This window comes from Astyanax mexicanus, chromosome 24, assembly GCF_023375975.1.
Source record: "Astyanax mexicanus isolate ESR-SI-001 chromosome 24, AstMex3_surface, whole genome shotgun sequence".
NCBI classification, from domain to species: Eukaryota; Metazoa; Chordata; class Actinopteri; order Characiformes; family Acestrorhamphidae; genus Astyanax; species Astyanax mexicanus.
Genome location: NC_064431.1, coordinates 34,240,626 through 34,266,021, shown reverse-complemented (window position 1 = coordinate 34,266,021; position 25,396 = coordinate 34,240,626). Strand labels below are relative to the sequence as shown.

The window sequence follows — 25,396 nt, the reverse complement described above, 5'->3', positions numbered from 1 at the left end:
GGAAAAACAATGGAATGGAACAAAGTATTCCCCTTTAAAATCCATAAAAAACAGAATACAGAAATATTAAAATTGTGCATTTACTATTTCTTTTTTTTTTTTTTTTTTACCCTGCAACCCTTTTTTTTCCTCCAAGCCTTAAAACTATTTTAATAATTTAATTGGAAGGTAATTGCCGTCACCATATGTTTGCGTATAAATAAATATTATTAAACTTGGCTTGGCAGTGGTGATGCTAATTTTATTTTTTATTTTGGTAATACGTTACAATAATGATGCATTAATTAACATTGCTCAGAACAATAATAAACATTGTTAAATGGTTAAACAATGTATTGAATAATTATTAATTCACACGTATTAAGACATTATTAAACATAATACTAAATACTAAATTGTATTTATACATCAGTTTATCATTTTATAATGATTAATAATGTCTTAACTATGGTCAATTAATAATTAATTTGGATTCAGTTGTCAAGTACTATTAAGTCAGGTATCCTTAATTATTATAAAATGCTACCATTATATTTTTTTTATATTTCTCAATCCTCCAAAATTGATATAAGAAATACTGATATCTTTGGACTCACAGGCTTGACTTATAGTAAATATTGTATCAGACCTCTATGTACATTAGTGCGCAATAAAGTCAATAATAATAATAATAATTATTATAGTAAGTCAAGTTCTTTATTACGATTTGTTTTTTTCAGTTAGCAACAAAATATCGACTCCATTCTAATGGGGAATAGTGAGCTTGTTTATAACTGAAAAGTGCCTGTAAACTTTGAAATAAAATTTACCAAAAAAAATAGACTTATTTACAAGTCACATTTTCAACAACCAAAGTCCAAAATTTGGCAAAATCGTAGAACAAATTACACAGTTTTATGTTTTATCTTTCTGAACTGATCTGATGTCCAGTTTTTGTAAAATTCTAATTTGTTTTATTTACAGCTCTGTAAAAAATGAAGAGATCACTTCAGTTTCTGAATCAGTTTCTCTGATTTTGCTATTTATAGGTTTATGTTTGAGTAAAATGAACATTGTTGTTTTATTCTATAAACTACAGACAACATTTCTCCCAAATTCCAAATAAAAATATTCTCATTTAGAGCATTTATTTACAGAAAATGAGAAATGACTGAAATAACAAAAAATATGCAGAACTTTCAGACCTCAAATAATGCAAAGAAAACAAGTTCATATTCATAAAGTTTTAAGAGTTCAGAAATAATCAATATTTGGTGGAATAACCCTGGTTGGTTTTTAATCACAGTTTTTTTCATGCATCTTGGCATCATGTTCTCCTCCACCAGTCTTACACACTGCTTTTGGATAACTTTATGCTGCTTTACTCCTGGTGTAAAAATTCAAGCAGTTCCGAGCTTAAATAAGCAAAATAAGCATAAAAATCTGGAGTTGTTCTTTTTCTAAAATGGTAATGTATGCAGAAAGCATGGAGTTCTTTACTAATCACTGCTGTCAGACAAAAAAACTAAAAAAATAAATAAATTGTAAATCAAGGAATATTAATGCAATGTGAAAAACAACTGCTGGATTCACTTTATATCTAAGAGTAAAAAGTTTTTTTCTTGGCAGCAACGATATTCACACTAATGTGATCACAGATAATAATCCTAACATTTCTATTATTAATCAGTTACATAAAAACTTTTAAGGATCTAAATAAAAGTGTGGTTTTAATAGACTGATTAATAAACTGTGGATTTATTTATAATTTCTTTCTGCTATTGTCGTATTATTAGTTTGAGCAGATGAGAAGGAGTTTCCCCTTTTTGAGTCTTTTCTTTGTTTAAGGTTCCTTCCTCTCGCTCTGAGGAACACTTGTGAACTTTACACGAGTGAAAGCCTGTTAGGCCCCGCCCATATGTAGACATTTCCTTCCCCTCTTTTGTTGACGATATTTCTGTTCACACTGAGATAAAAACAACAAATTAACAACAAATTGCAACAAAACATGCTAAAATAAGAACTCTAAAAAGAGTTTTTTAAAAAGAGAATTTTTGCACCAGGAGTAAAGCAGCATAAAGTTATCCAAAAGCAGTGTGTAAGACTGGTGGAGGAGAACATGATGCCAAGATGCATGAAAAAAAAACTGTGATTAAAAACCAACCAGGATTATTCCACCAAATATTGATTATTTCTGAACTCTTAAAACTTTATGAATATGAACTTGTTTTCTTTGCATTATTTGAGGTCTGAAAGTTCTGCATCTTTTTTATTATTTCAGTCATTTCTCATTTTCTGTAAATAAATGCTCTAAATGAGAATATTTTTATTTGTAGTTTGGGAGAAATGTTGTCTGTAGTTTATAGAATAAAACAACAATGTTCAAAAATGTAGAAAATTATAAAAGATTCGCAAACTTTTAAGCACCGTTGTACATTAGTGATGTTGGATGAGCCTTGTCGGTGGCTAATGCTAATGCTATATTAACCAAATTGGATTATTTTGGTCACCAGCATTGCTATGCTAGTGAGCATGTTAGATGAACATGGTCACTAGCATGCTTAGTTATGTTGGATGCTCACGCTTGTCAGCATGCTAACGATGCATTAGCGTGATTGGATGAGCTAGGTTGCAAGCATTGCTAATGTCATGTTAGCAACACAGGATGACCCTGGTGGACAGCATGCTAACACCATGTTCATAATGTTAGCATGAGCCTGGTTATTATCATGTTATTATTGCATTAGCACTGTTGGATTAGCCTGTTCAACAGCATTGCTAACACTGCGTTAGCGATGTTAGATGAACCTGGTCACCAGCACGTTTAGTTATGTTGGATGATCCCCGGAGCAGCATTGCTAATAAAATCAGAACCTGTAACCAGGCTAACGGATCGGCGCTAACGCGGTTCGGTACGGCGTGGCTTCAGCAGCCGTTTAGCTCTGCGGTGGAAAAGTATCCAGTGTTTCCGGTTCAGAATCGTCTGGTTCTGAGTTTTAAAGCCGTGCATCTCATTATAACACTGATTTTACACAACATGACCGTCAAATCAGATCTCTCACACAGCTGTCTCCACTCGCTCTGGATCTTTGTCTTCATGTCTTTATTGGGACATTGGAGAGACGAAGGACGCTGGGAAGAGACCGGTCTTCTCTGGTTGTCCCTCGACGTAACCGTGCTGAAGAGAAACAGGAAAACAGATCCTCAGAGACACATTTAGCTAATGCAATGCTAATGCTAATAACAGTTCTAGTGATAGGGGCATTGTGTTACCCATGCTTCTGAATATATCTACAGTGATGGGCGTGGTGTTCTGGAAATGAGGTGTGTTCAGGTACATTTCTGGAGTTTTATCTTGTTTATCTTGGTAACAGAAAACACAGGAGCTCCACTGACTGAATACAACCTAGACAGACGCCAACAGTCAGACGTTCATCGCTATCTCGGTAACACAGGCGCCGTGCCGAAACGAGCGTACACCCCCACTTATTACACACACATGAACACACAGCAACACAAACCCAACTTTTACATCAACAATAAACAGAATAGTAAATAAAATAACATTGCTGTTCCCGTAAATGAGCTGCTGGAGCTCCTTCACAGCGTCAACCAGCAGCTCAGTTTCCTCTGCTGAGAAGAGTTTGTTGGACACGTCCAGGTAGCTGCACCGTTACAATAGCAATCCACCAAAGTCAGAGCTCATCTGATCTACTCTTAAAGGGAATGATGAGCAAGATTGAGACACTCTGATTGGTTTATTATTTCATGTTACACCCAAAAGATAATTAACCACACCCATGAATAATTAAGAGAGTATAAGTGCATGACTTTTTACATTTTGAGACGCACAAGGTAAGGTATACTTTTCCTGTCGTTATGATAGCAAAGAGACACTGACACCCTAAATCCAGCTGCACAATGAAGCTGCTGCTCTGCTGGGTTATTCTGCTGATGGTCTGTTGGTTCTGTATCTGCAGGGTTTCATTTAAACCCTCTGGAGATGCTCAGACTGCTCTCTCTCTCTCTCTCTCTCTCTCTCTCCTTAATACAGAAACAGAATAAAACACAAAGACCCACTCCAATCACTTCCATCTGTTCTACAGAGAGAGAGAGAGACAGAGACAGACAGACAGAGAGAGAGAGAGAGACAGAGGAGAGACAGACAGACAGACAAACAGAGAGAGAGAGCCTCTCCTAAAAAGCTGGGACAGAATGGAAAATACAAACACAAAAATAATAGTGTTTTCATACATTTAGTTAAAATTTTATCTGATTTCAGACAATATAAACCCAATATATCTCATATATATTTTACCTGCTTTAATTAACATACATCCATTCCTGCACTTCAAAACACTTTCTAAACGAAGTTTAAAATAAAAGTATTTCTTTCTCACTCTAAAACACTTAAAAGAAGTTTTAGCATCACCATGACGACTCACTACTTACCCACCAATCAGCATCCTCCTCCACCACAACCACCAGCACATCCCCCTCTCTGAACGTGAGCTCATCATGATGATCAGCCTCACAATCGTACAGAGCTTTCACTCGCTTCAACTTCGACTTCACCTGGAACACACACACACACACACACACACAAATTATATTTATATACATATATATATATATATATATAAGAGACCACTTCAGTTTCTGAATCAGTTTCTCTGATTTTGCTATTTATAGGTTTATGTTTGAGTAAAATGAACATTGTTGTTTTATTCTATAAACTACAGACAACATTTCTCCCAAATTCCAAATAAAAATATTCTCATTTAGAGCATTTATTTACAGAAAATGAGAAATGACTGAAATAACAAAAAAGATGCAGAACTTTCAGACCTCAAATAATGCAAAGAAAACAAGTTCATATTCATAAAGTTTTAAGAGTTCAGAAATAATCAATATTTGGTGGAATAATCCTGGTTGGTTTTTAATCACAGTTTTTATTTCATGCATCTTGGCATCATGTTCTCCTCCACCAGTCTTACACACTGCTTTTGGATAACTTTATGCTGCTTTACTCCTGATGCAAAAATTCAAGCAGTTCAGTTTGGTGGTTTGATGGTTTGTGATCATCCATCTTCCTCTTGATTTTATTCCAGAGGTTTTTAATTTGGTAAAATCAAAGAAACTCATCATTTTAAGTGCTCTCTTATTTTTTTACAGATCTGTATGTATTTTTAGTTCTATATTTTGAACCGGTATGATTGAGGTTATATATAAGAATGTGTGTTTTGAGTAAATGTTTCTGTATGGGTGAGTATGAGTTGAGGCTGGTGCAGCAGATGTAACGTGTTCGTACCTGTTAACTATGCAGCTTCAGCTGGAAACTCATCGTATCATAAACACATTCCTGCTCAGTAAAGCAGCTCAAAACCTCCTCACTATTCCTCATTATATTCTCCAACTCTGATCCTGATTATAATCATATTAATATTATATCCTGATTAAAAGTTTTTAGTTTTTATAAATTGATCAGCGTGATGTTTGATAATATATTAATTTTGGGAGGAGCAGTGATGTTGGGATGGGGATTGATGGATAAAAGTGGGATATACTGAAAAAGAAAAACTAATTGATATGAACCAGTTAAATTAAATTAGTATGAACTTTAAACTATTTTATTTTAAATGTGATATAGATAATATTGTGTAATATCGGATATCAGCATCAGTCCAGAATTCCCATATCGCTGCATCTCTACATTAATGTACTGTGATAATATAGTATCATAATTATATAATATCATGATAATATTGTATCGTAATAATCACATTGAGATACTGTATTGTGATACTATTGTATTGTTATAATACCGTATCATGATAATATTGTATTATGATATCATTATAATATCATATAGTGGTAATATCAATCATATTAATATTATTGTTAATAATATTGTACTGTTATAATGTATCGTGATAATATCGTATCGCTACAATACCATATAATAATACTATTTTGTTTATAATATCATATCTTGATAACATTGTATTTTTATGATATCATATCATGGTAATACTATATCATAGTATTGTATCATGATAATATTGTATTGTTATAACGTATCATAATATCATTTTATGATAATACTGTATTGTGATATCGTATCGTGATAATACTGTATTGTTATAATATCCAGGTGGGCGGAGTTTCTCACCAGGGTGCGTCTGGGTAGGGGGTGAGGAGCGCTGGGACAGGAGGAGCTCCCGTTGGAGTCCAGGCTGAAGAATCGGGGGGAGGTTGGTGATTGGCTGAAAGATCTGGGGGAGGTCGGTGATTGGCTGGTGTGACGTCCTGAACTGCTGATGGGAGGAGTCTGATACAGGAAGCTGCTCTCCCCATCCGCTCGGAAACCTGCAGCGCAAACAGAATTCAAATAGAATAACTCACCTCGACTCACCATGACTTGCCATAATCCCTCATAACTCACCACAACTCACCATTACTCATAACAACTCACCACAACTCACCATAACTCACCATTACTCATAACAACTCACCACAACTCACCATTACTCATAACAACTCACCATAACTCACCATAACTCCCTCTAACTCACCACAACTTACCATAACTCACCATTACTCATAACAACTCACCACAACTCACCATTACTCATAACAACTCACCACAACTCACCACAACTCACCATAACTCACCAAAACTCACCACAACTCACCACAACTCACCATTACTCATAACAACTCACCACAACTCACCATAACTCACCATAACTCCCTCTAACTCACCACAACTTACCATAACTCACCACAACTCACCATAACTCACTATAACTCACCACAACTCACCACAACTCACCATTACTCATAACAACTCACCACAACTCACCATTACTCATAACAACTCACCACAACTCACCATAACTCACCATAACTCATCAAAACTCACCACAACTCACCACAACTCACCATAACTCATCAAAACTCACCACAACTCACCATTACTCATAACAACTCACCACAACTCACCATAACTCACCAAAACTCACCACAACTCACCACAACTCACCATTACTCATAACAACTCACCATAACTCACCATAACTCCCTCTAACTCACCACAACTTACCATAACTCACCACAACTCACCATAACCCACTATAACTCACCACAACTCACCATAACCCACTATAACTCACCACAACTCACCATTACTCATAACAACTCACCACAACTTACCATAACTCACCACAACTCACCATAACCCACTATAACTCACCACAACTCACCATAACCCACTATAACTCACCACAACTCACCATTACTCATAACAACTCACCACAACTTACCATAACTCACCACAACTCACCATAACCCACTATAACTCACCACAACTCACCATTACTCATAACAACTCACCACAACTTACCATAACTCACCACAACTCACCATAACTCCCTCTAACTCACCACAACTTACCATAACTCACCACAACTCACCATAACTCACTATAACTCACCACAACTCACCATAACCCACTATAACTCACCACAACTCACCATTACTCATAACAACTCACCACAACTTACCATAACTCACCACAACTCACCATAACTCCCTCTAACTCACCACAACTTACCATAACTCACCACAACTCACCATAACTCACTATAACTCACCACAACTTACCATAACTCACCACAACTCACCATAACTCCCTCTAACTCACCACAACTTACCATAACTCACCACAACTCACCATAACTCACTATAACTCACCACAACTCACCACAACTCACCATTACTCATAACAACTCACCACAACTCACCATAACTCCCTCATAACTCACCACAACTCACCATACCTCACCACAACTCACCATAACTCCCTATAACTTTCCACAACTCACTTTAACTCCCTCTAACTCACCACAACTTACCATAACTCACCACAACTCACCATAACTCACCACAACTTACCATAACCCACTATAACTCACCACAACTCACCACAACTCACCATAACTCACCACAACTCACCATAGTAACTCACCATAGTAACTCACCACGACTCACCATAACCCACTATAACTCACCACAACTCACCACAACTCACCATAGTAACTCACCATAGTAACTCACCACGACTCACCATAACCCACTATAACTCACCACAACTCACCACAACTCACCATAGTAACTCACCACAACTCACTATAACTCACCACTATACACTATAACTCTGTTATTAATAAATATTATAAAAGAATAAGGAATGAAGGTGTGGGCTCACCTCGCTCAGGAAGTTCAGACAGGGAGTTGAGTGCGGGGGTCGTGGTGAATTTTGGAGAACCTGAGCTGAAATAATAATATTATAATTATTATCAGCAACAACATTCTGATAACAATCTGATTTATCAATATAATCAATACATGCAGAACTGATCAGTTTAATTTTAGGATACATGAAATAATAACACTTATAAAAGTGTAATATTTATAATAATCCAGAACTGAAATAAAGAGTAATTCACTCTCTCACCAGCAGAGGTCAGTATTGATTTATATTTAGGTTTATGATACTCACACACACTTCAGAGCAGAAGAGTCCTGAATACTGAAACCCCGCGGACTGGCCGGCACGCCGTAATCTACCAAACACCAAAACCAAAACATTAGGATTACTTTAGTTTATCATGTTAGTTTTAGCTTATTTACTTATGTGTATTAATAGTGTGTGTATAGTGTGTGTGTATATAGAGTGTGTGTAGAGTGTGTGTAGAGTGTGTGTATAGTGTGTGTATAGTGTGTGTGTGTGTATAGTGTGTGTATAGTGTGTGTATAGTGTGTGTGTATAGTGTGTGTATAGTGTGTGTGTGTATATAGTGTGTGTATAGTGTGTGTATAGTGTGTGTATAGTGTGTGTGTGTATATAGTGTGTGTATATAGTGTGTGTATAGTGTGTGTATAGTGTGTGTATGTAAGTGTATGTGTGTGTGTGTGTATAGTGTGTGTGTATAGTGTGTGTATAGTGTGTGTATAGTGTGTGTATAGTGTGTGTGTGTATAGTGTGTGTATAGTGTGTGTGTGTATATAGTGTGTGTATGTAAGTGTATGTGTGTGTGTGTGTAGTGTGTGTGTGTGTGTGTGTGTATAGTGTGTGTATAGTGTGTGTATAGTGTGTGTATAGTGTGTGTGTGTATATAGTGTGTGTATATAGTGTGTGTATAGTGTGTGTATGTAAGTGTATGTGTGTGTGTGTATAGTGTGTGTATAGTGTGTGTATAGTGTGTGTATAGTGTGTGTGTGTATATAGTGTGTGTATAGTGTGTGTGTATATAGTGTGTGTATATAGTGTGTGTATAGTGTGTGTATGTAAGTGTATGTGTGTGTGTGTATAGTGTGTGTATAGTGTGTGTATAGTGTGTGTATAGTGTGTGTATAGTGTGTGTATAGTGTGTGTGTGTATATAGTGTGTGTATGTAAGTGTATGTGTGTGTGTGTGTATAGTGTGTGTGTATAGTGTGTGTATAGTGTGTGTATATAGTGTGTGTATAGTGTGTGTATGTAAGTGTATGTGTGTGTGTGTGTATAGTGTGTGTGTATAGTGTGTGTATAGTGTGTGTATAGTGTGTGTATATAGAGTGTGTGTATATAGAGTGTGTGTATATAGTGTGTGTATGTAAGTGTAGTGTGTGTGTGTGTGTGTGTGTGTATAGTGTGTGTATAGTGTGTGTATGTAAGTGTATGTGTGTGTGTGTATGTAAGTGTATGTGTGTGTGTGTGTGTGTGTATAGTGTGTGTATAGTGTGTGTATATAGAGTGTGTGTATATAGAGTGTGTGTAGAGTGTGTGTGTGTGTGTGTGTGTATATAGTGTGTGTATATAGTGTGTGTATAGTGTGTGTATGTAAGTGTATGTGTGTGTGTGTATGTAAGTGTATGTGTGTGTGTGTGTATAGTGTGTGTATAGTGTGTGTATATAGAGTGTGTGTATATAGAGTGTGTGTAGAGTGTGTGTGTGTGTGTATAGTGTGTGTGTATATAGAGTGTGTGTATAGTGTGTGTATATAGAGTGTGTGTAGAGTGTGTGTATGTAAGTGTATGTGTGTGTGTGTAGAGTGTGTGTAGAGTGTGTGTGTATATAGTGTGTGTATAGTGTGTGTGTGTGTGTGTATAGTGTGTATATAGTGTGTGTATGTAAGTGTATGTGTGTGTGTGTGTGTATAGTGTGTATAGTGTGTGTGTGTGTGTGTGTGTGTATAGTGTGTGTGTATATAGAGTGTGTGTAGAGTGTGTGTGTGTGTGTGTGTATAGTGTGTGTGTATATAGAGTGTGTGTAGAGTGTGTGTATGTAAGTGTATGTGTGTGTGTGTAGAGTGTGTGTAGAGTGTGTGTAGAGTGTGTGTGTGTATATAGTGTGTGTATGTAAGTGTATGTGTGTGTGTGTGTGTATATAGAGTGTATACCTGCGTATCCGGGACGTGAGGCTCCGTGGGGACTGAGGGGGATCTGAGGAGACGGTTCTGAATGGGTTCGTTTGTGTCGGATCAGTAGTGGAGGGGGCGGAGTTCTCCTCTTACTGAAGCTCGGCTCCACCCACCCGTCCGGGGGATTGACCGGCGGCGGAGGGGGCGGGACATTCGGAGCTGCAAAAAACGACAGATTAAAAACTTTATTTCAGTTTGTTTTTTATTATTAATTTTAGTACATTTGTAGCTTAATTTCAAGCATAATCTAATTTCATTTTTAATGAGCTTACTTTTATCTTATTAGCTTAACTTAATTTCATATTAGCTTTTTTAAGTTTAATTTTATACGTTTAATTAATTTTAAATTATTTTAGATTATAGTTTGCTTTTTGTTAGCTTAGCAAATTTAGCTTAATCTTAATTTGAGTTTAATTTGAGCTAAAGTTCATATTAACTTAATCCGAATTTTTCTTTATTTTAGTTGATCTTGATTTCAGTTTAAATTCAGCTTATTTTTTTAGTAAAATTTGGCTTAAAAACATGACTCTGACATGCATTTCAATTTATTTCAGTTTTAGCTCAATTTTAGTTTAATTTAAGCTTATGTTTTAGCTTACATTCAGTTTACTTTTCGTTTTTTATTATTATTATTATTATTATTATTATTATTATTATTATTATTATTAGCTTCTTATTTTTCAGATAATGAATGTTAAATTTTATCTTAATTTTATCTCAGTCTGAGCGAGCTTGTTTCTTACCCCGGACTCTAGGGGGCAGTGGTGGTGCGGGTGATGAGGGCGGGGGGGGCGGGGGGGAGTCCAGGCTGCGGGTGTGGGGGCTGGGGGTGCTGTAAACGTCCCGTTTGTGGTCGCCCCGCCCCAGAGCGAGTCTCCGCCCCACGCTGAATATCCCGCCGCCGCGGTCCTGAGAGCCGCCGTGGTAAAAACTGAACGGCCGACTGGACCGATCCTTCTTCACCGGACCCGCCTGCGTACAATCAAACGATCAAACTCACAATCACAACTGAAACCTTTATAATCTAATCTCAATAATAATCCCATTCTAAAACCTATTTATTTTAAATATAAACTATAAATATAAAGATTAAAACAGACCTTTTCCTCCGGATCATCGTCGCTCTCGTACAGGTCGTCCTGCCGAAGCCTCCACTCGTACTCCACGTGGATGTGCATATTAAACTGGTTATTCTGGGACTGCTGGATCTGAACAATTAATATAAAAACAATAAGAACAATAAGAGTCTTTTTTTTATATAAATTGTCATTGGTAAAACTGCCTATATTATTTTTGTGTTTAATTTAAAGACTGTGTCCCTTATTATTGTTTTTTTGCCTTTTACTTTGTGCCTTATCTTTTTATGTAAAGCATCTTTGAGAATTAAAAAAGTGCTATATAAATATAAATGTATTATTATTATTATTATTAGTATTATTATTATTATTATTATTATTATTATTAAATGTATAATGTTGTGCACACTTGTCAGATTTTTCTTTAACATTTCAATCAATCAACCTTTATTTTCACTCAGCAATACAGTACACTGAGGTTGACCCTTATGTACGATGCAGCAGAGCATTTACAGTTTAAAAGGGATTAAAATATTTAATAAGAGATTTGAAATAATAAGGAACAAAATAGTAAAAAATGGTAAAGAAAATAAATACTAATTGTAAATCAACTTAATTTAATATACGTAGATGAATAAAATATATAAGTGAAAAAAAATAATATTTGAACATTCTAAAAAGACCATAAAAAACTAATTGACACATAAAAAGTAAAGAATTTATAAAATATAAAACAAAGAAAAAGAAAATAATAATAATAATAATAATAATAATAATAATAATAATAATAGTAAAAGTAAATTAAAATGATAAGAATAAGATTAAAATGATAAAATTAATTTATCAACTAATTACTTTCAAGTAATTGATTAGAAAAAGTGTAAGTATTGCAGTAAGGTAATGTGCACAGGTAAAGTAAAATTGTATTTATTATAAATACTCCCACCTGGGAGCCTCTGATCACCTCACCATTATGCTAATGCCAGCTTACAGACCACTGGTTAAAGTCTCCAAACCAGTTCTGAAGCAGGTACGAGTGTGGCCAGAGGGTTCCTCAGAGGCACTTCAGGACTGTTTCAGCACAACAGACTGAAACATGTTTAGAGAGGCTGCCACCCACAACAACTCCACGGACATTCAGGAGTACACAGAAACTGTCTCTGCCTACATCACCAAGTGCATTGATGATGTAACCGACCTCAAGACCATCACTGTTCGGGCTAATCAGAAACCATGGCTGACAGGAGAGGTCCACAAGCTCCTGAAGGCTAGAAATGCAGCCTTCACAGCTGGAGACCAGGCAGGCCTGAGGACAGCCAGGGCCAACCTGTCCCGCGGCATCAGGAAAGCTAAGAGGCTGTACTCAAAGAAGATATCCCAACGCTTCAGCGACAGCAGAGACACACGGAACCTGTGGCAAGGGATTCAGTCTATCACAGGCTACAAACCCCATCCACAGACCTGCAACAGCGACACATCTCTGCTGAACGACCTGAATGGATTCTTCGCAAGGTTCGAGCCACTCAACAACACACCCGCCCAGAAATCCATCCCTCCTCCTGGTGACCAGGTGCTAACGCTCTCCCAAGACAGTGTGAGGAGAGCATTCAGCAGGATCAATGCTCGAAAATCTCCTGGACCTGACAACATTCCTGGTCGTGTGCTGAAGGACTGTGCCTGGGAACTCGCAGAGGTTTATACGGACATCTACAACACCTCTCTGAGTCAGGCGGTGGTTCCCACATGCTTCAAAGCCACCACCATCATCCCTGTCCCTAAGAAGGCATCGCCATCCTGTCTCAACGACTATCGTCCGGTTGCACTCACCCCCATCCTCATGAAGTGCTTCGAACGACTAGTCATGCACCATATCAAGTCTTCACTCCCCTCCTCCCTGGACCCCTACCAGTTTGCATATCGGTCAAATCGCTCGACCGATGATGCCATCTCCACTGTTCTCCACTCAGCCCTCACACACCTGGACAAGAAAGACACCTACGTCAGAATGCTGTTTGTTGACTTCAGTTCAGCATTCAACACAATCATCCCCCAACAGCTCATACACAAACTGGACAGTCTGGGGCTGAGCACTTCCCTGTGCAACTGGCTGTTGGACTTCCTGACTGGTAGACCACAGGCAGTGCGGGTTGGCAGCAACACATCCAGCATCACCACACTGAACACAGGGGCTCCCCAAGGATGTGTACTGAGCCCCCTCCTGTTCACTCTGCTGACCCACGACTGCACACCAGAACACACCTCCAACCTCTTCGTCAAGTTTGCGGATGACACGACGGTGGTGGGTCTCATCAGCAACAACGATGAGTCACACTACAGGAGCGAGGTGAGCCGCCTGGCCTCCTGGTGCAAACACAACAATCTCTCTCTGAACACAGAGAAGACCAAGGAGATTGTTGTGGACTTCAGGAGAACTCACACACTGCACACTCCTCTGTCCATCAACGGAACTGCTGTGGAGAGGGTGAGCAGCACCAAGTTCCTGGGTGTGCACGTCACAGAGGACCTCTCCTGGAGCACCAACTCAGCATCACTGGCCAGGAAGGCAAACCAGCGTCTCTACTTTCTCCGCAAGCTGAGAAGAGCTGGAACCCCCACCCCCATCATGACCACTTTCTACAGAGGGGCCATCGAGAGCATCCTGACCAGCTGTTTCACCGTGTGGTACGGGGCCTGCACAGCATCCTGCCGCAGGACCCTCCAGCTCATCGTGAGAGCAGCTGAGAAGATCGTTGGCACCTCTCTCCCCTCCCTTCAGGACCTGTACAGCTCCCGCCTCACGCGGAAAGCCCTCCGTCTGGCAGGAGATCCCTCCCACCCACTACACAGCTTCTTCAGCCTGCTGCCATCAGGGAGGAGACTGCGGAGTCTCGGGTCTAGGACCAGCAGACTGCGAGACAGCCCCATCCATCAGGCTGTGAGGATGCTGAACTCTCTTCCCGCACTACCCCCCATCCCAATCCTGCCCACAGCACACACACTCTCATCATCCTGACCCCACATCCTCCCACCAACACAGTACTGAAACTCTGCACTAGAACACACACAGTACTGTAACTTTTGTAAAAGGACCTGCACTACACACCCAATACCTGCACTACTGTTACGCTGCACTGTCATACACACTTTAATTCCCCAAGAACTGGGAACTTTAAGAACTTTACCAGCCTTAAGCTAGATACAACATTGCACTACTGTTATACGGGTTCTATTTATATTGTCACTTGATCTTAATCACCATTAATATTGCACTATTATCTTCTGTCTCACAAATGTCTATTGTGTTTTTGTTGTATTGTACATATAGTGTCTCCCACTCATTTAGATTTAGATTATATATTTATTTCTTTTTACTCATATTTATATATCTATTTCACCCCCACCACTACTGCACCTTGTTCTGTCTCATGTATGTCTGTGTCCCTGCTGCTGTATTGTACACATAGTGTCTCCCCTTTTTCTTTATTTTTCTTTATTATCCATTATCTGTACTTGCTGTAAAATTGGGAAGGAGAGTAACGTAATTTCAATTCTATGTATGTCCTGTACATATGCAGTATTGATAATAAAACTACTTGACTTGAAATTTTAATCAGAGTAATAAAATCCCGTGAGTATTACCAGCTCTTCACAGTGAGAGTGCTTCAGCCTCCGAGCCACGTCCAAACCCGTCTCTCCACCTTCATTCTCTAACACAACACAATAAATCATTTCTATTATTATAAATCTCTCAAAACACCATCATTTACATTTTATAAGTATAAAAATTATGAGATTCTTTGATTTTATCAAATTAAAACCTCTGGAATAAAATCAAGAGGAAGATGGATGATCACAAACCATCAAACCACCAAACTGAACTGCTTGAATTTTTACACCAGGAGTAAAGCAGCATAAAGTTATCCAAAAGCAGTGTGTAAGACTGGTGGAGGAGAACATGATGCCAAGATTCATGAAATTAAAACTGTGATTAAAAACCAACCAGGGTTATTCCACCAAATATTGATTATTTCTGAACTCTTAAAACTTTATGAATATGAACTTGTTTTCTTTGCATTATTTGAGGTCTGAAAGTTCTGCATCTTTTTTGTTATTTCAGCCATTTCTCATTTTCTGTAAATAAATGCTCTAAATGAGAATATTTTTATTTGTAATTTGGGAGAAATGTTGTCTGTAGTTTATAGAATAAAACAACAATGTTCATTTTACTCAAATATAAACCTATAAATAGCAAAATCAGAGAAACTGATTCAGAAACTGAAGTGATCTCTTCATTTATTTCCATAGTAGATGAATAAAATATATGTAAAATGGATATAAAATAGGAAATTCTAAAAATACCCTAAAAAAAGTGTCAGAGACTAAAACTGGTGAGAACAGAATTGGTGAGATCTTTATGTTAATGTGTAAATAACTAAATAAGCATGTTTTATACAGAACATGGATCTGTTCTAACTTGTGTAAAAAAAGATAAATATTTCCCCTTTAAAGCGACTAAATATTTTATTTGAGAATAAAAAAATAAAATACTCACTGATATGAGTGTTGGCCTTTGCTCTCAGCAGGAGTTTAAGGCACTCAGTTTTATTGTGTAGACAACAGTAATGCAGCGCAGTGTTCCCCCGTGAGGTCTGCGCATCCAGATTATTACTGAAACAAACACAATAATCCCAGATTATTACTGAAACAAACACAATAATCCCAGATTATTACTGAAAAAACACAATAATCTCCAGATTATTACTGAAACAAACACAATAATCCCAGATTATTACTAAAAAACACAATAATCCCAGATTATTACTGAAACAAACACAATAATCCCAGATTATTACTGAAACAAACACAATAATCCCAGATTATTACTGAAACAAACACAATAATCCCAGATTATTACTGAAACAAACACAATAATCCCAGATTATTACTAAAAAACACAATAATCCCAGATTATTACTGAAACAAACACAGTAAACCCCAGATTATTACTGAAACAAAACACAGTAATCCCAGATTATTACTGAAACAAAACACAGTAATCCCAGATTATTACTGAAACAAACACAATAATCCCAGATTATTACTAAAAAACACAATAATCTCCAGAGTATTACTGAAACAAACACAGTAAACCCCAGATTATTACTGAAACAAAACACAGTAATCCCAGATTATTACTGAAACAAAACACAGTAATCCCAGATTATTACTGAAACAAAACACAGTAATCCCAGATTATTACTAAAAAACACAACAATCTCCAGATTATTACTGAAACAAACACAGTAAACCCCAGATTATTACTGAAACAAACACAATAATCCCAGATTATTACAGAAACAAACACAATAATCCCAGATTATTACTGAAACAAACAAAGTAAAAACAGTGTTAACACTAAAACAGACACAGTAAACCTTAATCTAACTCTTTCCTGTTCTTTCTTTCTCTCTTTCCTGTTATACATCACCCTCTATCTTTAGCTCTATTTCCTATTTCTGTTTTTGTTTCTATTCTTCCTCTCTCTCTGCTCTTTATTTTAAAGCTGAAAGAAGACAGAAGCTCGTGGTGGTAGTTTAGCTGAGAGTCCAGATGGTCTGCAGTTCGTCTCGCAGGCGTTTTATAGTTTATATAAATGGCTGACCGCTCTCTCCTCTCTCTCCTCGCTCCCCCATTCTTCACAAATCAACGTTTTCAGCCCCGAGGCCGTGCGAGCACCAGTGCACTAAACCGTGCAAATCAGGCTCTAACCACTTAATCTGTATTTTACTGTGTGAGAATCCCAACCAACCAGTACTGTATAAGAAACCACTAAAAATGAAGAGTTTCTCTGATTTTATCAAATTAAAAACCTCTGGAATATAATCAAGAGGAAGATGGATGATCACAAACCATCAAACCACCAAACTGAACTGCTTGTGCTCTGCTGTTTTGGGGTCATTGTCCTGTTGCGTTACCCAAGTCGATTTTACCCAATATTGAGACCTATTCCAAAATCTCCACAATTAACCTATTAAACTTGTATTAACCTCATTAATTTAGCTTGTGCTTGTCTACACATCATAATCCAGGTGTGTAATATAATATTAATATATATCATATATAAATTCTCACCAGTTGTGAACCAGGAAGTCCACCATGTGCAGGGAGGTCCGATCAGCCAATAAAACGGCGAGATGCAGCGCTGTCTCCCTCTTTTCCTTAAAATAAAATTGATAAAGTGAATTATTATATGAAGTATAATTAAATACAGTGTAAACAGGAGCTGGTGCTTTTAAAGGATGGATATTCTGTCGATATGCTATTCAGAGCTCTGTACAGGCGTGTGATTGGCTGTATGGGGGGGCGTGTACCTGCAGTGGGCTGGGCAGTGGGAGGCTCAGGTCCATTTTTTCGGCGTAGAGCTGCACCAGGCTGTAAACGTCGCGGCTATGAACCGCCTCCTGCAGGCGGCGCCGTAGAGTATCTGCAGATCCGCCTCTGCGCTGAGCGAACTGGCACTCTAAATACTTCGCCAGAATAAAGTCTTTACGTATCGCCCTGAGAATTTCACACAAATACCACACAGCATTACAAAATTACGCAGATTTTACCCATTTATTTTCCATTTTCTCTCCAATTTACACGGTTAATTACACAACCCACTCACTAGCACCCCCTATCACTAGTGATGCTCCAACACCAGGAGGATTAAGAAGACCAGCACACGCCTCCTCCGATACATGTGAAGTCAGACTCCGCCTCTTTTCAAACCTTTTTAGGTGAGTAGCATCAGAGCGCTAACGCTTGGAGGAAAGCGCAGCGACTCTGTTCTGATACATCAGCTCACAGACGCAGCCTTGTGCTGATCCACATCACCCTAGGAGTGATGAGGGGAAAGAGAGAGCGCCATCTACTGTACTGTACCCACCCAGAGAGAAACAGCAAGACCAACTGTGCTCTCTCGGGGCTCCGGCAGCTGATGACAAGCTGCATAACTGGGATTCGAACCAGTGATCTCCTCATCATAGTGGCAGCGCTTTAGACCGCTGGATCACTGGGATTTGATTCTACTCTTATTCTAAATTTGGGATCCTTTTTTATTGTAAAAGCAAATTATACTTTAACTTCCTGAATAAAAATCCAAGTTTATAATTATCAACATTTCCTTCAGGATCAATCAACACAGAAAGAAAGAAAGGAACAAGGAAAGAATTGATTAATACATTTAATAAATAAATGAAGAAAGAAAGAAAGAAAGAAAGAAAGAAAAAAAGAAAGAAAGAAAGAAAGAAAGGTAGGAATAAATAAACAAATGAAGAAAAAAGAAAGAATGAATGAATGAATGAATAAAGAAAGAAAGAAAGAAAGGAATGAATGAAGGAATAAATAAAGTAAGTATCTATGATACTTATGGATGAAGTGATGTGTGATGGAGGGATGGAGTGATGGGATGATGGAGAGATGGAGTGAGAGAAAGATGGAATGATGTTGAAATGGAGGGATGAAGTGATGGAGAGATGGAGAGTTGGAGAGATGGAGGGATGAAGTGATGGAGAGATGGAGAGATGGAGGGATGAAGTGATGGAGAGTTGGAGAGATGGAGGGATGAAGTGATAGAGTGATGGAAGGATGAAGGAATGGAGTGATAGAGTGATGGAGTGATGGAGAGATGGATTGATAGAGTGATGAAGGGATGAAGGAATGGAGTGATAGAGTGATGGAGTGATGGAGTGATGGAGAGATGGATTGATAGAGTGATGAAGGAATGGAGTGATAGAGTGATAGAGTGATGGAGTGATGGAGTGATGGAGAGATGGAGGGATGAAGTGATAGAGTGATGGAAGGATGAAGGAATGGAGTGATAGAGTGATGGAGTGATGGAGTGATGGAGAGATGGATTGATAGAGTGATGAAGGAATGGAGTGATAGAGTGATAGAGTGATGGAGTGATGGAGTGATGGAGAGATGGATTGATAGAGTGATGAAGGGATGGAGGAATGGAGGGATGAAGATGAACTCACATGTCACTTTCTGCAGTTGGTTTTAGAGAGGGACTGGGGAGATTGGCCTCCACAATCTCATTAAACCCTGAGTTCCCCACATTCCTCGCCAACTAAACACACAGAGACACAGAGACACAGAGACAGAGACACAGAGACAGAGACACAGAGACAAAAGGGGACACAAATAGAAAAAACAAGACAAAACGAGACAGAAAGAGACAGAAAGACAATTAGCCAAAAAAAAGTCTGTTATTTCTATAAGTCCTTATTTCTCCTAAACTCTAAAGTTTTTAATCACAGTTTTAATTTCATGCATCTTGGCATCATGTTCTCCTCCACCAGTCTTACACACTGCTTTTGGATTTTCCATCTTCCTCTTGATTATATTCTAGAGGTTTTTAATTTGATAAAATCAAGAAAACTCATCATTTTTAAGTGATCTGTAAGCTGTATGCTGTAAATGTAGAGCATGTTATAAGTATAATTATGATCAATAAAGTTAAATTTGTGGAAGTTGTGAGAATCAGCTCACCAGCAGTTCAGAAGTTCCCAGTTTATCGAGAGAGAGGGACTGAATCCGGGAGTGATGGACGCCCATCTCTCGATGAATCCCTGAACACTCGATACACGTCAGGATCCCCAGATTAGTGGAAATCCAGGAAGGATCTGATGATAAAACACAGGGTACATTTTACACCAGAGTTTAGAGTTCATCATTATAAACTGTGTTGTTACCTGGAGCTCCACAGTCACAGCAGACGTTATTCCCCGGCATCCGGAGAACGTCCTCCGTGATGGAGCGAGTTAAATCCTCCACACTGCTCTCTCCACCCGCCCTCCTCTCATCCAGAGCCACGTTCAGAGCCTCCTGCTTACTGTTCATCAGCACCGAGATCCACCTACAACACACACACACATATACACACACATATATACACACATATATACACACATATATATACATCTACAGGGGTTGGAGAATGAAACTGAAACACCTGTCATCATTTTAGTGTGGGATTTTAGGTTTCATGGCTAAATTGGAGCAGCCTGGTGTTCAATCTTCATTAATTGCACATTGCACCAGTAAGAGCTGTAAGAGTGTGAAGGTTCAATTAGCAGGGTAAGAGCACAGTTCTGCTCTAAATATTACAATGCACACAACATTATGGGAGACATACCAGAGTTCAAAAGAGGACAAATTGTTGGTGCACGTCTTGCTGGAGCATCTGTGACCAAGACAGCAAGTCTTTGTGATGCATCAAGAGCCACGGTATCCAGGGTAACGTCAGCATACCACCAAGAAGAACCAACAACATCCAACAGGATTAACTGTGGACGCTGTAAGAGGAAGCTGTCTGAAAGGGATGTTCGGGTGCTAACCCGGATTGTATCCAAAAAAACATAAAACCACGGCTGATCAAATCACGCAGAATTCAATGTTCACCTCAACTCTCCTGTTTCCACCAGAACTGTCCGTCACCACAATCAATTATTGTGCTCTAAAACCAGGTGTTTCAGTTTCATTCTCCAACACCTATATATATATATAACACATCAGCTTTGCAATACTATATCAAACTTAAAAAAAACACAATATTGATATTTTAGATGAAAAGATTGGTGTCAGAAGTGGTTTAATAAGGCTACGTTCACACAGCAGGTAAAAGAGGCCCAAATTCCACCTTTTTGACCAAATCTGATATTTATTTTAGGCTGTTCACACTGTAAATCTTTTAAACTTGACCTAAATCTGTCTGAACAGTTTACACTTTATAAGGGATATGAATGCATTACAGAGCCATGCTTCACGTTAAGTTTCTCTTTAATCCAGAATAATATAAATCAGAATATATATATATATATCAAGAGTTATGAATGAGTTCTGGCTGCAGCTGAACTTATCACAGAGAATTCGCCACTTTAAAATAAGACTACCTTTATAAAGGGTTTATAAATGTTTTTTCCCTTTCTACGTATGTCTTATAACTGATTATTAATGATTTTTAAGGCATTTACAACCTAATTAGTAACCATTAATAAACTGTAAACCATGTATAAACCCTTTATAAAGGTAGTCTTATTCTAAAGCTATTTGACCATGATTTTTACATATATTCAAATTTTCTTTGACGGCACAGCCACAATCTGCAACAACTGTAGTTATTATGGGATGGATTATCACAGGAGGAAGCTCTACACCTCTCTACAACATGCTGAGACGTCTGGCGTGTTGCTAAACGTTACACATGAGTAATACACTACTGCTGTATTATTATTCTGTTCCTGATTTTTATTTTTATTCTGAATAGCACTGCTATGCATAATAAATGCATGATAAATGCAACAGTGCATGTTTACGCCCTTAACATGCATGAAAACCCACACACATCCAATCAATATCTGCAGCTTCACTCCTGCATTTAAAACTGCGCTGCTGCTGCTGCAGTACTGCGCTTTACTGCAGATCAGCACTAATTTAATCAATCATGCAGCAAAAGACCCATAAAACCACAAGCAGATAAACAAATATATAACTGAGAAATGAGCTGTATATATATATATATATATATATATAGTGAAATTTTGGATGATTAATTGTTTCGTGTCACTACACTTTGTAATATAAACATATGTTTTGCAAAAACCAGAATAAACTAAACTGTAAAACATGAAAACATAACGGCTCTGTACTGCATGCTAACGCTGCTAACACTGAATAATATCATACTTATAGCAGAGATATCAGTTTCTGTCATATCGCACAGCCCTGACTTAACGTCTTAAATTCCTAAATTATCATTATAGTCATAGCATTTTAGCATTTTAGCATTTTAGCATTTTAGCGAGAGATAAACAGACAGAAGCTCTTTTATCACAGAGAAAAACATCTGGGAGAAGAAAATCACATGTTTTAGAGACGTTTCTACTGAGAATAAAGAAGATTCTGTCCTCCAGACACTCAGAATCAGTACTGTGAAGTGTGTGTGTGTGTGTGTGTGTGTGTTTTATCTCCTGTATGATTCAGTCCACACTTCAGCTGAGAGTCACATGAGTGTGAGAATACACTCCCCCTCAAATTACACAGACAAACTGATATTCCCCTCTTTAAATAACACAGGAAATCTGCAGGTATGAGAAAATTCTATTTAAATTCCATTTTAAGACTTTTTAATCCAAATCAGAGACTAAATTAAGATTATAAAATTGTGAAAAGTACAGAAAACCTTCATTCATTTTACAGACTTTACAGTAAAAGTGATTTCTGTACTTTGTGACAAACTAATATTTTAAATAAACATAAATAAACAGTTTTACACATAGAAAAAATAAATAGTGATACACAGTAAATCCAGTGCAGCTTGATAAGTGAGTAATGTAATAAATATTGCAGAAAAAGAACCTCTTTAAAGCATAAATAACAACACTGGTCCAGTCTGCCAACAGATCAATAAACTAACCTGCATATTAAACTTGAAAAATGTAAAATTTTAATGCACAAATACAGTAAAATAAAGTAAAAACAGTAAAAAGTCTGTAAATTACTTAAAGGGGACATATTATAGACATACAATATACAAAATAAATCTCATATAAAGATAAATATATCATCAGCTCTATTCTTACCAGTTTCTCTCACTTTCAGAATCAGCTGTTTAAGAGCTCTGTCACTTTTATGCAAATAATAATCTGTTACTGGCCACGCACCATGTTTACACTGAGCGTTTACCTTCCACACGTTAGCGTTAGCTTGTGCCAAATAGCAAAACACGAATTAGAAAATCAGTAACACAAGAAACTCTCAGTTATTTGAAAGTTCTTACATCTCCCTCTCTCATCTGCTGACTCGCCCCGGACAGCAGGTACAGATCCCTCCTTCAGAAGAAGTCTGCTGACTAATCGGCTCATAGAAGCGAATGATTCCTGAAACCAAACTCCTTCAGCGGATTCACTCTTTCAGAAAATGGATGCATGGAGTTTTGGTGTTTGGAGTTTTTATAGGGGAAGTCAAACCCAAGTGGAAATATAAAAACGCACAAAAAGTACGTTTTACCCAACATATTGCCTTTATATTGATGCAAATGTATATATATTTATATATATATATATATATATATATATATATATATATATATATATATATATATATATATATATATATATTTATGCAATAATTTTGTTTTGCATTTTTTTTGTGCTCTGAACACAGAGTTTTATATATTCCAAAAAAATATGATTTTAACTTTTTAACCTCCAGCAGATGAAATAATAAAATACTCACGCCACACAGTCCGGCTCATCCTCCGCCAGGAAGTGATAAGTTCGGTTATCTGCAGAAAAACATGTTACTTTTAATTTAAAAGCAGAAGAATTGCTAAAATTACAGATTAATCCACTCTAAAAAGAGGCTGCAACACAAAGCACGTTTTAAAAGTACTCTTAAACACTTCCAGTCTCTTTAAGACTGATCCAGTGTTCAGGATTAAAACTCTCACACCCAGTAAAACACGAGAGGCGTTAACACACCTCAGATCACACTCACTAAAATACACACCGAGCCGCAGAGCAGCCTGAACTTATCATCAAACACTCGTTTTAATTCAGATTCAGAACTTTATTCATCCCCGGGGGGAAACTGAAGCACCAAAAGCAGCAATAACATATCAGATATAGATATGAGAATAAATATATTTAATAAAAGATAAAAAGATAAAAATGCAATAAATGTCATCTAAACAACTCAACACCTGGTGATTTTTAATACAGTAAAGTGAATAGTACCTATAAATATAAAGTGACTGAGCGTTAGAAGTATATATACAAGAAAGTACAAATAATGATATTTAATTTAAATTCAGTGTTTTATATGATGATTTTTTAATGTTCTGTATTCAGCTGTAACTCACGAGAGATGAGGTCGAAGCATTTCTTATCCTCCACACTGGGTTTAACCTGACACGTCAACAGATTCAGCTTAGCCGGAGATTTATTAGGCTGAAGGAGAGAAAGAGAGAGAGAGAGAGAGAGAGAGGGAGAGAGGGAGAGATAGAGCACATGATCATCCACATTTATTTATTTAACTGATGAATAAATGCAGCGGATCTTACAGTGGCGTGAGCGATGGTGAGATAGCAGTTGTGGACGCTGCACTTCCTCTTCTGCCACATCTTCCTCAATCTGGAGTAAAGAAGAGAAATAACATCACAACATCAACTCTGTTTTATTGTGTAAAATATTTCACACTTCTACTCTTTAGTGATAAAACTCCTGCATCCGGACTGCAATAAAAGAAACAGGAGGATCAGTGAGTTTTTAGGTTTTAGTTTTTCTCGGTCACATGACCTCATCGCGGAGTTCAGTAGCTCCTCCATTTCCACTCGCTGTTGTGTTTTTTTAATGTGGATCTCCGTGGAAACCATGGTGCGCCCGAAGTGTACAGTAATTACGGTGCACAGCAGTGGACAAATATCTATTTTATTAAAGGCGAGGAGACGAAACTCAGAGATGTGCGTCCGGACGTGACTAAAATTACCGGAGGAGCACGGAGGGGACCACTTTAAATAAGGCTCCTTTATAAAGGGTTTGTAAATTGTGTATAAAGGAGTTTTTAAATGTTATTAATTAGGTTATAAACCAATAACAAGTAGGTACAACATAACAATAAACAGGAAGGGCAACAGTGGCCTGTTGTGAACCAAACAATGATTTCACCTTCTTTTATAGTGTTAAACCTCAGATCTTAGTAAATGCTTACCTTACTTTGTCTTTTCCATCAGACATCATTAAGATTTATAAGATTTATGTTAATAACATCGAATCAAAATGTATTTATTTAACTATAATAACAAATTAAAAATGACTAAACTGACTTTCTA

The 25,396-nt window shown here is 37.5% G+C and overlaps 1 protein-coding gene and 2 long non-coding RNA genes across 10 annotated transcripts in view; 1 reads left to right on the top strand and 2 right to left on the bottom strand.

Moving 5' to 3' along the window:
• Positions 1-628: 628 nt before the first annotated feature.
• The window catches only part of unm_sa1614 (un-named sa1614), a 50,213-nt gene continuing 25,445 nt past the window's right edge, over positions 629-25,396 (bottom strand). The window contains exons 11-28 of the mRNA XM_022682443.2: positions 24,629-24,698; positions 24,428-24,515; positions 23,803-23,851; positions 20,259-20,422; positions 20,056-20,189; positions 19,542-19,633; positions 17,892-18,078; positions 17,653-17,738; positions 16,073-16,188; positions 15,160-15,227; positions 11,545-11,652; positions 11,188-11,416; positions 10,424-10,603; positions 8,543-8,606; positions 8,249-8,313; positions 6,152-6,348; positions 4,432-4,554; positions 629-3,157 (exon numbers count right to left, since the gene is read on the bottom strand). Of these exons, the coding sequence (XP_022538164.2) occupies positions 3,083-3,157; positions 4,432-4,554; positions 6,152-6,348; positions 8,249-8,313; positions 8,543-8,606; positions 10,424-10,603; positions 11,188-11,416; positions 11,545-11,652; positions 15,160-15,227; positions 16,073-16,188; positions 17,653-17,738; positions 17,892-18,078; positions 19,542-19,633; positions 20,056-20,189; positions 20,259-20,422; positions 23,803-23,851; positions 24,428-24,515; positions 24,629-24,698 (2,095 nt within the window). The 3' untranslated portion in view covers positions 629-3,082. The remainder of the gene's footprint in view (positions 3,158-4,431; positions 4,555-6,151; positions 6,349-8,248; positions 8,314-8,542; positions 8,607-10,423; positions 10,604-11,187; positions 11,417-11,544; positions 11,653-15,159; positions 15,228-16,072; positions 16,189-17,652; positions 17,739-17,891; positions 18,079-19,541; positions 19,634-20,055; positions 20,190-20,258; positions 20,423-23,802; positions 23,852-24,427; positions 24,516-24,628; positions 24,699-25,396) is intronic.
• LOC125787505 (uncharacterized) lies at positions 6,531-7,993 on the bottom strand. Of its 7 annotated transcripts, none has more exons than XR_007429395.1 (5): positions 7,821-7,993; positions 7,625-7,789; positions 7,495-7,575; positions 7,335-7,415; positions 6,531-6,545 (listed from the first exon to the last, which is right to left on the bottom strand). It is a non-coding gene; the product is annotated as an uncharacterized LOC125787505 (long non-coding RNA). The 7 variants fall into 7 exon arrangements; XR_007429394.1 differs by lacking the exon at positions 6,531-6,545 and adding an exon at positions 6,721-6,735; XR_007429391.1 differs by lacking the exon at positions 6,531-6,545 and adding an exon at positions 7,048-7,065.
• LOC125787510 (uncharacterized) lies at positions 9,262-10,495 on the top strand. 2 transcript variants are annotated; one of them, XR_007429406.1, is made up of 3 exons: positions 9,262-9,309; positions 10,247-10,308; positions 10,357-10,489. It is a non-coding gene; the product is annotated as an uncharacterized LOC125787510 (long non-coding RNA). The 2 variants fall into 2 exon arrangements; XR_007429405.1 differs by lacking the exon at positions 9,262-9,309 and adding an exon at positions 9,616-9,646 and having other exon boundaries at positions 10,194-10,308; positions 10,357-10,495.